Source organism: Mirounga angustirostris, unplaced genomic scaffold (genome assembly GCF_029215605.1).
Source record: "Mirounga angustirostris isolate CCGP_5_RB_7025 unplaced genomic scaffold, mMirAng1.0.hap1 SCAF_10, whole genome shotgun sequence".
NCBI classification, from domain to species: Eukaryota; Metazoa; Chordata; class Mammalia; order Carnivora; family Phocidae; genus Mirounga; species Mirounga angustirostris.
Genome location: NW_026991718.1, coordinates 87372707 through 87385376, shown reverse-complemented (window position 1 = coordinate 87385376; position 12670 = coordinate 87372707). Strand labels below are relative to the sequence as shown.

Sequence of the window (12670 nt, the reverse complement as noted above, 5' to 3'; positions counted from 1 at the left end):
CGAACTCTTATATTCACTATTTTCTTTCTCCAAATACTGAATTCTGCCTCCCTCTGGTACTCAGGGATTTTTTTTTTTCTACCCTAAATGCCATCTTCTCTCTTGCTATATATGCCACTTTTCCTGACTCATTGCAGTATCATTGTCTTCTCTGAAAACTGCTCTGGCCTGTAATGATCTCTTTCTCCACATTTCCATAACTACCACTGCTCTTTTCCCTTAGCTCTCACTTTTCTCTTCTGGCATAGAGAGGGACAGGAGCTACTGCCTACATGTCAGACAATGACTGGGGGCAAGGGAGCTGGCTGGGGGGAGTAAGGTGAAGTATATATAGTTAAAAACAAAAAACAAAACCTTAAGCCAATTTGATGTGCTTATGTGTTTTTCACTTTTTTAAATTGTGAAAATACAGCCAGTACCTAAGTGTTCATCACAGAATTTTTGTTGTGTGCTTTATATAAAGGACATCTTCCAATTGACAAGAGTCATTTCATGTTGAAACAATGTGTTCAATTAGGTACTCAGGATTTGGAAACACTGTATATGTAGTGATTAAGTCACAAGGCCAGCTTCAATAGCTTCTATTACCCAGAATGTACAGAGGGAGATTGTTGTTAGTATTCTATAAAATCCAGTCATGATACATACCTGTGTATCTGTGAGATTGCATTCACAATCCCAGTGTGTGTGTGTGTATGGTGGGGGAGCACTTGAAGGTGCCAAAAGCACTACTCTCTTGCTGCAGTGGTAAGGTTCTCCCTTTCATCATACATGTGGTCAAAGCTGTTCATTGAAGCATAGTTTATTGTAATTAAAGACTAGGGACTGCTTAAAGAAAGATAAGAGATCCACATATATTGTCATATATAAAACAATACTATACTACTGAAGGAATGAAGTAGATCTGCATAACAGTGAAACAGTCTCCGTGAGAGATTAAGGGGAAACATCACAATGCAGAGCAATAGGCCACTACCATTTTTATAAATTAAGACACCTGCATATTCACATATACTCATACATGCATGGTCTGTCTCTGCAAAGGATACATAGGTCTGCTGAGGTACTAGTAAATCAAGGGTAGGAGAGGAACTTATTTTGCACTGTTTTCTTACTGGCACTGTTTACATTTTTCTTACTACATGCATATGAATGCTACTTTTTAAAAAATGCCACATTTCTTTAGTATCTTGTGCTGCACTGAAAAGTAGGATAGCAACTTTTGAGGCAGCATTGCTTTGAAATTCCCACTTCTCTTTTACTTCTCTTCCCCCATTCCTCACTGTTGCAAACTGAATATTTGTTTGGTTTGTAGCTTGGGACAGTAGTGGAAGGAACATCAGCTTTGCAGGCAGATCAGACCTGTGTCTACAGCTTATTGGCTTTTATGATTTGGGTTATGTTCTTTAACCTTTCAGAATCCTAATTTTCTCATGTAGGCTGGTCAGAATGAGAATATGTATAGCTCAGAAAATAAGAAATGTACTTAAATAAGAATATGTACTTAATGAGCTATGTAATGATTGGCATATAACAGGAACCCTATAAATGATAATTATTTCTATTTTAATTGGATAACTAAGGGACTTGTTCAAATTTTTAAATACCTGTTTTCCTAACTCTACTGAAATTGGATCATTAACATTTGTATTTACCCTGGCATTCTTCTGGGGAATATACCTAATTTTGAGTATCTTCTTGGCTCCTAGAATATTTTTTTAGTGAAATAGCTCATTTTCCCTTTTTAATCCTGTCTTTTGTTTTTTTAATTTTTAATTTCAATTCAATTTAATTAACATATAGTTTATTATTAGTTTCAGAGGTAGAATTTAGTGATTCATCAGTTGCCTCTAACAACCAGTGCTCATTCCATCAAGTGTCCTCCTTAAAGACCAACACCCAGTTACTCCATCCTCCCCTCCATCAACCCTGTTTGTTTCCTATGGTTAAGAGTCTCTTATAGTTTGTCTCCCTCTCCGATTATGTCTTATTTTATTTTTCCCTCCCTCCTCCATGCTCCTCTGTTTTGTTTCTTAAATTCTAAGTATGAATGAAATCATATGATAATTGTCTTTCTCTGATTGACTTACTTCATTTAGCAAAATACCTTCTAGTTCCATCCATGTCTGTGTATATATATATATATATATATACCCACAATGTGTATATATATATACACACACACACATCACACACATACATCACATCTTATGTATATGTGTATATATATTGTTTATCCATTCATCTGTCGATAGACATCTGGGCTCTTTCCATAGTTTGGCTATTGTGGACATTGCTGCTATAAATATTGGGGTGCATGTGCCCCTTTGAATCACTATGTTTGTATCCTTTGGATAAATACCTAGTAGTGTAATTGCTGGGTCATAAGGTACCTCTGTTTGTAGCTTTTTGAGGAACCTCCATACTGTTTTTCAGAGTGGCTGCACCAGTTTGCATTCCCACCAATGGTATAAGAGGGTTCCCCTTTCTCTGCATCCTCGCCAACATCTGGTGTTTTCTCAGTTGTTCATTTTAGCCATTCTGACTGGTGTGAGGTGGTATTTCACACCTGTCAGGTGGTTTTGATTTATATTTTCCTGATGCTGAGTGATGTGGAGCATTTTTTCATGTGTCTGTTGGCCATTTTTATGTCTTCTTTGGAGAAATGTCTGTTCATGTCTAATGCCCGTTTCCTGACTGGATTTTTTGGTTTTTTTGGGTGTTGAGTTTGATAAGTTCTTTAATGGATCTTGTATACTAGCCCTTTATCTGATAAGACATTTGCAAATATCTTCTCCCATTCCATAGGTTACCTTTTAGTTTTTTTTTTTTTTTTTAAGATTTTTATTTATTTATTTATTTATTTGAGAGAGAGAGCACATGAGAGGGGGGAGGGTCAGAGGGAGAAGCAGACTCCCTGCCGAGCAGGGAGCCCGATGTGGGACTCGATCCAGGGACTCCAGGATCATGACCTGAGCCGAAGGCAGTCGCTTAACCAACTGAGCCACCCAGGCGCCCACCTTTTAGTTTTGTCAACTGTTTCCTTTGCTATGCAAAAGCTTTTTATCTTGATGAAGTTCCAGTAGTTTATTTTTGCTTTGTTTCCCTTGGCTTTGAAGACATGTCTAATAAGAAGTTGGTGTGGCTTAGGTCAAAGAGATTGCTGCCTGTGTTCTCCTCTAGGATTTTGATGGGTTCATGTCTCAAATTTAGGTTTTTCATCCATTTTGAGTTTATTTTTGTGTATGTTGTAAGAAAATGGTCCAGTTTCATTCTTTTGCATGTCATGGTCTAATTTTCCCAACACCATTTGTTGAAGAGACTGTCTTTTATCCATTGGATATTCTTTCCTGCCTTGTTGAAGATTAGTTGACTACAGAGTTGAGGGTCCATTTCTGGGTTCTCTGTTGTGTTCCATTGATCTCTGTGTCTGTTTTTATGCCAGTACCATACCTTCTTGATGATTACAGCTTTGTAATATGGCTTGAAGTGTGGAACTCTGATGCCTCCAGCTTCGGTTTTCTTTTTCAACATTCCTTTGGCTATCCGGGGTCTTTTCTGGTTCCCACTGTAAAGTCTTCTAAATAAAAGTAATGTTCTTTGTCTTCCTGGATGTAAATGGGAGTTTACTCTTTTATAGAATTTTTGAATATTTGGGTAAGTATGTTGATTGTAAATTATATGTTGAATATTATATATTATTTACTTTTGCATATATTTATCCAGCAGGAAAACCATGTTTTAAGCATGAGTCAGTTGTATAGATTGCAAGTCAAAACTTGGTGATAATGATAATATTAGAATTCCTCTTTAACATAGATATGTTATTTAGATATAAGGTTTTCTGGAGTAATATCTGTTTTATTTATTTTTTTTCTTTTTCAGCTCTATCAGTCTCACATGCCAACAAAAACAACTTGTCTGTCCTCACAAGTATCTGATGATGAACAGAAAGTGAGTATATCTTTTAAATAGATCCATATTGTACTCTGCATACCTCTCGGATTTCAAAGTAACTACTCAGAGACCTGAAAGACTTTTGTTTGTACCTTGAATATAAATTAACTTTTATGTTGATTGAAATTAAAAATCAATAATGGATTGAATAATTATTGAGTGTTTTCAGTGTCTCTTTCTTATGGGACCATGAAGCAAATTAAAACTCTTAACTGCTTCCACAGCATTCAGTAGGAAGACTAGCACTGCTTTTGCTGGGCATACTTGCAGAACTTGGTGGATGGAGAGAACTCCTTTAATGACAGAGTGTAGAAAGTCGCTGGATGGCCCTGTCAGATGCCTTCCTGAGTGCGAGATCAGCCCTTAAAGGTTCTTCTAAGTGTGCCTGCATAGGAGAGATGTGTTTTGGTAATTCATACTAAAATTTATATTTAAAAACAGGAGTAAATTTAACTTGGTGAAAGGTGAGTTAATGATTCTTTAAGTAGAAAATCTCAAATACAGGTTAAGCATCTGCCTTGGCTCAGGTCATGATCCCAGGGTCCTGAGACTGAGCCCTGCATTGGGCTCCCTGCTCAGCGGAGAGCCTGCTTTTCTCTCTCCCTCTGCTGCTCCCGCTGCTTGTGCTCTCTCTCTCTCTGTCAAATAAATAAATAAAATCTTAAAAAAAAAAAAAAAATCGCAAATACAAGCATGGATAATTCAATAAGATTAAATGATTTTCTTAGTTTTGTGCTCATTAAGCCTCTTCTTGTTTTTCCCTCTTCCTTCACACATGCTAAAGGCTCCATGGTTTTGATAAATTGTAGTTTGACCACCAAACTACCATCCTTTTTATCTTTTTTTCACTCTTTGGTAATAATAGTCTGCCCCATCTTTATTTTATCACCTTGCAGACCTTTGGAATTACTCTTTATCTGCTTTCTAACACATTGCTCTGCTGAAACTGCTGTCACAGTCACTAATACTTTAGTGACTAATCCACTGAATGGTCATTGCTTAATCCTCATTTTCTCTGGCCCCTCTTCTTCATTTTTGAAAAGCTTCTTTTAACATGACCCTAAAATCTTATAGCTTTAGAACTAGAAGGGATTCTATAGATCATTTAGTTCGACTTTTATCTGATAAGCATGTGCTTATCAGATAAAAACTAACAAGTATTACTCTAATCTTCTTGAATACTTTCATGACTGGGAAGCATGGTGTTTCTTCTCTCTTAATAATAAAGACAACATACTTACATGACTAAAAGGTATTCAAAAGGTAGAAAAGAGAAGAATATAGTGTACTAGTTTTCTATTGCCCTGTAACAAATTGACAGAATTTAGCTTCTTAAAATAACACCTATTTATTGGCTTATTGTTTTGTAGGTTAGAAAGTCAGGCCAGCACAGCTGGCTTCTCTGCTCAGGGTCTCACTCAGGATCTTGGCTGGCTAGGTTCTTATCTGAGGCTCCTCTTCCAAATTCTTTCAGGCTGTTGGCAGGATTCAGTTTCTTGATGGCTGGTTGCTATCAGCTCCTAGAGAACATTCTTATGTCCTTGCGCTATAGCTCTCTGTCATCCATACAAGAGGGGAGAACCCAAATGTCAAATCCCTTTCAGATTTCAAATCTCTTTCACCTGGAAGCTCCCAGTCCTTTTTAAGGGCTCACCTGATTAGGTCAGGCCCACCCAGGATAATCTCCCTTTCTCAGGTTAACTGATTTGTGACCTTAATTACATCTACACAATCCCTTCATAGTAGCACCTAGATTAGTGTTTGATCAAAAAAAATAGAAAGTGTGGGTACACGAGGGACCATCAATCTTGGGGTCCATGTTAGGATTTTACCCACCATATATAGTAAAAAGTGAATCTCCTCTACCTCCCAGACCACTCCCTCCAAGTCCATTTCCCAGTATAACCACTCTCAATAGTCTGTCACTACCCTTTGAAAGATTTTTATCCATATTCATATATATGAGAATATATGAAAAAATATACTTTTATTTTTTTAGTCAAATCACAGTAAATACATCACTTAGTTTTTGAGACTTACCCATATTGTGGCATATATCAGTAGTTTAGTATTCCATTGTATGGATATACTACATTTTATTTCTCCATTCACCAATTGTTGGATATTTGGGTTGTTTCTGGTTTTTAACTATTTGGACTAAAGCTGCCAAGAACATTCATGTGTATTTTTATTTATCTTGGGTATCTACAGGTAGAGTTTTTTGGTTGTATAATAATGTGTATTTAACTTTATAAGAAACTGCCCACCTGTTATCCAAAGTGGCTTTCCAAAGCATTTTGCTTTCACACCAGCAAATGTATCAGCCTTTTAAATTTTTAAATTTTAGCCATTTTGGTGGGTGTTCAGTGATATCTTACTGTAGTTTTTTTTTTTTTAAGATTTTATTTATTTTTGAGAAACAGAGAGAGAGAATGGGTGAGAGCATGGTGGGGGCAGAGGGAGAAGCAGACTCCCCATTGAGCAGGGAGCCCAATGTGGGGCTCGATCCCAGGACCCTGGGATCATGACCCGAGCTGAAGGCAGACGCTTAACTGACTGAGCCACCCAGGCACCCATCTTACTGTAGTTTTAATTCACATTTCCCTAATAACCAGTACTGTTGAGTACTCTCTCATTTGCTCACTGGCTATTTTGTTATCTTCTTTGTGAAGTTCTATTTGAGTCTTTACCCATTTTTTTAAAAACTGGATTGTTATTACTAAATCATTTGAATTCTTCATGTATTCTGAATATAAGTGCTTTGTCATGTATATATGTCAAACATATAATATTTTCTTTTAATCTGTTTTACATATTCCTTGATGATCACAAGTTTTTAATTTTGATGAAGCAGACAAATATAGGTAATTTGATTGTCACAGTACCACACTTCCTGGCGATTGTAGCTTTACCATTGGGTAGTGTAAGTCCTTCAACTTTGTTCTTTTGCATAATTGTTGTAGTTGTTCTTAATCACCTACATTTCCATACAGATTTTAGAACCAGATTGTCAGTTACTATATTGATAGCATAGAGATGAGTCTTGCTCTTTTATCCAGTCTGACGATTTCCTTCTTTTAACTGAAATGTTTAGACATTCATTGTCCAGAATGGTAGCCACTAGCCACATGAGGCTATTTAAATTTAAATCAGTTAAATAAAATTTAAAAATCAGTTCCTCAGTTGGATTAGTCACATTTGAAGTCCTCAGTATCTGAATGTGGCTGGCTAGTGGGTTCCTGTTGCACAGCTCAGATGTAGAACACTTCTACCATCATAGGAAGTTCTGTTGGATATCACTGGTTTAGACCATTTACATTTAATTTAATTATAGATTTGGCTAGGTTTAAGTCTGCCTGTTTGCTGCTATTTTCTTTGTCCCATTTGTTCTTTCATTTTTCTTTTTTCTATGCCTTTTAGATTAATATTTTTATGATTGCATTTCACCTTAACTATTGACTTATTGGCTATATCTCTTTGGTCTTTTATTTTCTTAAAATAGTAATTGGTGTAGGCTTTAATTTATCACACATATTTTCAAACAGTATTATAATACTTCATGTATAGTATAGAAACCTTACAACAGTAGCTCTTCATTTCCTTTCCCATGTGTTGTGCTGTCACTGTCATACATTCTGCTTCTCTGTGATTACAAATTCTGCAATACATTGTTGTTATTGCTTTAAACAATCATATTTTCAAGAAATTAAAACTAACAAAAAAATTCTCTTACAATTACCCACATTTCTACCTTTCTGGCAATTTTTATTTCTTTTTGTAGATATGATGTCATTTCCCTTTCTCTTGAATAACTTTTAACATTTCTTATAGTATAGGTCTGCTCTTAGTGAATTATGTCAGTTTTGTTTTTTTTTTTTTGTCTGAAGATGTCTTTCTTTGGCTTTCATTTATGAACGATATTTTCATTGGATATAGAATTCTAGGTTGTCATTTTTTTTCTTTTGCATTTTATTGATGTTCTGTTGTCTTACGCTTTGCGTTGTTGTTTATGAGAAACCCGTAGTCATTTTATATGTTTCACTAGTGTGTAGTATGTCTCCCCACATTTGGTTGCTCATAAAGTTTTTCTTTATCTGTGTTTTGAAACATTTTGTTCTAATGTGCCTAGTTGTGGGTTGCTCTGGATTTTTCCTGTTTGTAGTTTGCTAAAATTCTTGGATCTCTTAGTTCATGTTTAGAAAATTGGAAAATTTTTGGTCACTATCACTTGGATATTTCCTTCCCTCCCCCAGTCTCTCCCCATCTTTTCTATATGGCATTCCAGTTACAGGTAATGTAAGACCATTTGATATTGTCCCACAGTTTTTTTGGACTCTATTAGTTTTATCTTTTCTATAAGAGATTGGCTTGGATTGATAAAGATCTTTAACTTGGATATAACTATTGAACAAGTCTTTCCTTTCATTGTTTGATCTGCTGTTAATTCTGTTCAATATGTTTTTTATTTCAGATGTTGCATTTTTCCTTCTAGGAATTCCATTTGTTGCCTTTTGTTGTTGAGAGCTTTCATATCTCACTTCTAATTCGCCACATATTATACCTATCTCCTTTTTCTGTAGAAAAAGAGGATATTTTTTCTTCTTCAGCATATTTATCATAGTTATTTTAAAGTTCTTATCAGCTGATTCAATATCTGGTTAATTTGTGGATCTTTTTCTGTTGACTTTTTCCCCTGACCGTGAATCACATTTTTCTGCTTCTTCTTCTGTAGTAATTTTTTATTGTATAGTAGATGTTGTGGATGATACATCATAGCAGTGCTGGATTCTGGTTTCTTCTTCTGAAGAGTGTTGACCTTGGTTCTAGCAGGCAGTAAATTACCAGCTTCTTGCATTGTTCATGTTGAGCCTTGGTTATACACTTTGTTAGGGCAGGTCTATTTCATTTGTGTGCTAGGGAACATTTCTGATTCCTGGGATGTGATCCTTACTCCTAAAATGTCCATAAAGGTTTTTGGTGGAAAGCCTGAAATGTTTATTAAGCCCCTTTAACTTACAGAGTTAAAATTCAAGCTTCCCAGGATGGCATTCTTGAAAACTCTACATAGTTCCTTCCAATTTCCATTTCCCCCTTGCTAGGCTCTTTGTGTTCCCCCTCTTCTTGTGCAGTTCAGCAGTCAGCCAGAGATTTGAGGGGAGTGCACTTGCAGATTTTGGACTCCCTCCTTTCTGTAATTTTCTTCTTCAATTTTCAGCTGATCTACCTGCCCTTATTTTCAACTTCTCAACCCAGTAAGACTACCACTTCCATCCTGAGGTCTGTCTTTGAGCAGCAGTGACTGGGGTATGCCCTCAGAAAGACCTAGAAAATGTGCATCTCACTTTACATGGTTCCTACTCCCAAGAGACCTCCAGTGTCTGTTGGCCTTTGGTTGCACTCCATTGACTTGGAAGAATAGATTATAATTGTTATTAGCAGCTGACATAAGTTACTCTGCCATTACTGGGAGCTGAAACTGTAATTTTGTATTGTACTTTTTTCATGTGACATTTTAATGTAAAATTTAAGTTACTAAATACTTATCATAAACATCTGTAATAACTTTAAACATTCCATTTCGTGAATGACTGCCATAGTTTACATGAGTATTTTCCTAATTTTTGGAAATCAAGTATTTGAATGAAGAGAATAAGAAATGTGTATGTGTTTTCAGGGTCTGGAAACAGGTTTCTCACAAATTTACTTAATATAGTTGTATCTTGGTGAAGGTCTAATGATCATAAAATCTTTAGTTTCTTTGGTAAAGTATATTTATCCTTTCAAATGTGCCTACATCCTATTTTAGTAAGTTTTTTGTTTTTAATTTTAATTAAAAATTTTAATTTAATTTAAAACAATTTTAATTAATTGTTTTAAATTATTGCCATTGTCTTTGTTTTCCTTTAGCAAAAAAAAGAAAATATTCGTTCTTTAACTATGTCTGGCCATGTTGGTTTTGAGAGTTTGCCTGATCAGCTGGTCAATAGATCCATTCAGCAAGGCTTCTGTTTTAATATTCTCTGTGTGGGTAAGTGCCAAACTCTTCCTCTAAATTATTCCTTGTGTTCTCTTCACTCCTGGAAGCAGTATGATGCTCATGTTATTAATTTGAGATCATGATTGCAGATTTTTTTCAGTTACTTAAATTCTGTGAGTTTTGTTTTTCTTAGCTGTACTGCTTTAAACTTTTTTGTTCTTTAAACATTTCAGTGCTTTCTTCAGAGTTCTGAGTAACTTAGCATACATACTCACTTTTATGTTCTGCTAATGACTCAGTGGATCAGCCTTAACTTGTATATCTTTCATAGACAACTCGGCATTTGGAATGTTTGAGATATTTGGGATCCTTGAAACCAGTCTAAGAGTTCTAGTTTTTTCTCATTTGTCCTCTGCACCTGTGAAGATGTACCTTTGTTTCTTTCAGGGGAGACTGGAATTGGAAAATCAACGCTGATTGACACATTGTTTAACACTAATTTTGAAGACCATGGATCCTCACATTTTTACCCACATGTTAGACTTAAAGCCCAGACATATGAACTCCATGAAAGTAATGTTCGATTGAAATTGACCATTGTGAATACAGTAGGATTTGGTGACCAAATAAACAAAGAAGAGAGGTACATGTTTTCTTATTGTAATTGTTTTATTTCAAGACAGTTGTCTTGTCCCATAAGCCATGATTTGGTTTTCTACTCTGGAAATTCATACCTTTTCTTCCCAGACTTTAACTTTTTTTAAATAAATCAGCAGTATTTTATTCTTAACAAATTGACATTTTTCTATCCAGTTGTCTTAAATTTTTTTTAGCATAATTTGACTCACATTATTGAAATGTGTACTTTGACAGAAATTGTTTTAATTATTTCCTCACATGCCAGTTTGGTGTATAATAAGTGATTTGTTCTAATTTTGAGGCAGGACTTACTTTGTTGAGGGGAAAAAAGTAAGAGATACAATGGCAAATACATAATGGCCAAATCCATGGTGCATGAATTTTTCTGTGTGTGAAATTCTGAGCAAATCAGCCAGGTCCATTATTAAGCATTACAGGAAAAGTTTGATAGTGAAATTGTTACTTATATTTTATATTATGTCATTCTTTCTCCTATGGTATTACAAAGAATGATTATAGACTGTATGAAATTTAAAATATGAAACAGGGAAATAGTTTGGGGTTAAGCAATAACTTCTTTTTCCTTATTGAAATTCATATATTTTCATTGTTAGAGGTAATTTTTTAATTTCCTAAAGTTTGCTTTAGAGGGGAAATAGTTTGCATAATTGATTCCCTTTATGTGACTTAACGTTGGCCTTTCAGCACATTTATGTGGACTTTCGAAGAAGCAGATTAGTGGTAGAGTCAAAGGCCTGTGACATGTTGCTTTAAATCTTCATAATTTCCTTATAGTTTTCAATGTAGTGATCTTATACAGCTTTACTTAAATTTATTATTAGATATTTGGTGTATTTGATGCTCTCATAGATGATATCTTTTAGAAATACTTCATTTTCTATTTGGTGTATAGAAATAGAATTGATTTTGCATACAGTGACTTTTGTAAATTCTCTGATTAATTCCAGCAATTCATCTCTAAATTTGTGTAGATTTTCTATGTATGTATAATAGTGTAATCTATGAATAATGACATTTATATATTTTTTTCAGTTCTTTTGTTTCTTTTAAAATAAGTTTTATTGGGGCGCCTGGATGGCTCAGTCATTAAGCGTCTGCCTTCGGCTCAGATCATGATCCCAGGGTCCTGGGATCAAGCCCTGCATTGGGCTCCCTGCTCGGTGGGAAGCCTGCTTCTCCCTCTCCCACTCCCCCTGCTTGTATTCCCTCTTTCGCTGTGTCTCTCTCTGTCAAATAAATAAATAAAATCTTGTAAAAAAATAAATAAGTTTTATTGATGTATAATTTACACAGAATAAAATGCACTTTTTTTTTTAAGTGTACAATTCAGTTAATTTTGACAGATACATAGTTTTGTAACTACCACCATGATTATAACATAGGAAATATCCATAGTCTTGGGTTCTTTCCTCACATGTAAATGCAGATTAGTGCTTCACCACAGACTGGAGGGAAACGCTGTCTGTCTAGATCATTAGTACTTCTGTTGGTGCAGCTGCCTTCTATTCAGTGTTCTTGCCTACAAATTCTAGTTGCCTTGGCCTCCTTGAACTCCTGTTTCTGTCTCCTCAACTTGGTGAGTCCGCCAGGCTCTGTGCTCTTTTGTGCTGTGCCCTGGAAACTTGTCTTCAGGCAGTAAGCTGGGAGAATCATAAAGCTTTCCTCACTTATTTCCCTTCTCAGTGAACACAGTTTTATACTGCGTGTTGTCCAATGTCTGAAAGCCTTTTTCGTGTATTTTATCCAAGTTTCTAGTTGTTCATAGTGGGAGAGTAAATCCAGTCCCGGTTACTTCATTATGGCTGAAGACAGTTTTAATTTTTCTTTCTTCCATTTTTAAAACCTGACTGCACTGGGTAGGACTTAGAGTATTATGTTGGATAGTCAGTGGTATTAGTGGGTATCTTTGCCATGTCGTGATGCAAAAGGAAAGCTTTATTTTTACCATTTATTATGCTTGCTTGCTTTTTTTTTTAAGTTGGAATGAGGAAGTTCCATTGTATTACTAGTAGAGTTTTGTACATTTTCTTCTTTAATCTTTAATAAGATGAATTTTAGTAACTGATTTTTCATTGG

General features: G+C 35.3%; 1 protein-coding gene across 12 annotated transcripts in view; it reads left to right on the top strand.

The window, feature by feature from the left end:
* The window catches only part of SEPTIN10 (septin 10), a 123660-nt gene that overhangs the window by 19578 nt on the left and 91412 nt on the right, over nucleotides 1-12670 (top strand). For 9 of the 12 annotated variants that reach the window (XM_045885316.2, XM_064572703.1, XM_064572704.1 and 6 more), the window contains 3 exons: nucleotides 3886-3954; nucleotides 9865-9985; nucleotides 10382-10577. In XM_045885316.2, the coding sequence (XP_045741272.1) occupies nucleotides 3886-3954; nucleotides 9865-9985; nucleotides 10382-10577 (386 nt within the window). Of the gene's footprint in view, nucleotides 1-3885; nucleotides 3955-4252; nucleotides 4366-9864; nucleotides 9986-10381; nucleotides 10578-12670 lie in introns of those variants that run through there. The other 3 variants (XM_045885322.2, XM_064572710.1, XM_045885319.3) reach the window with 2 other exon arrangements.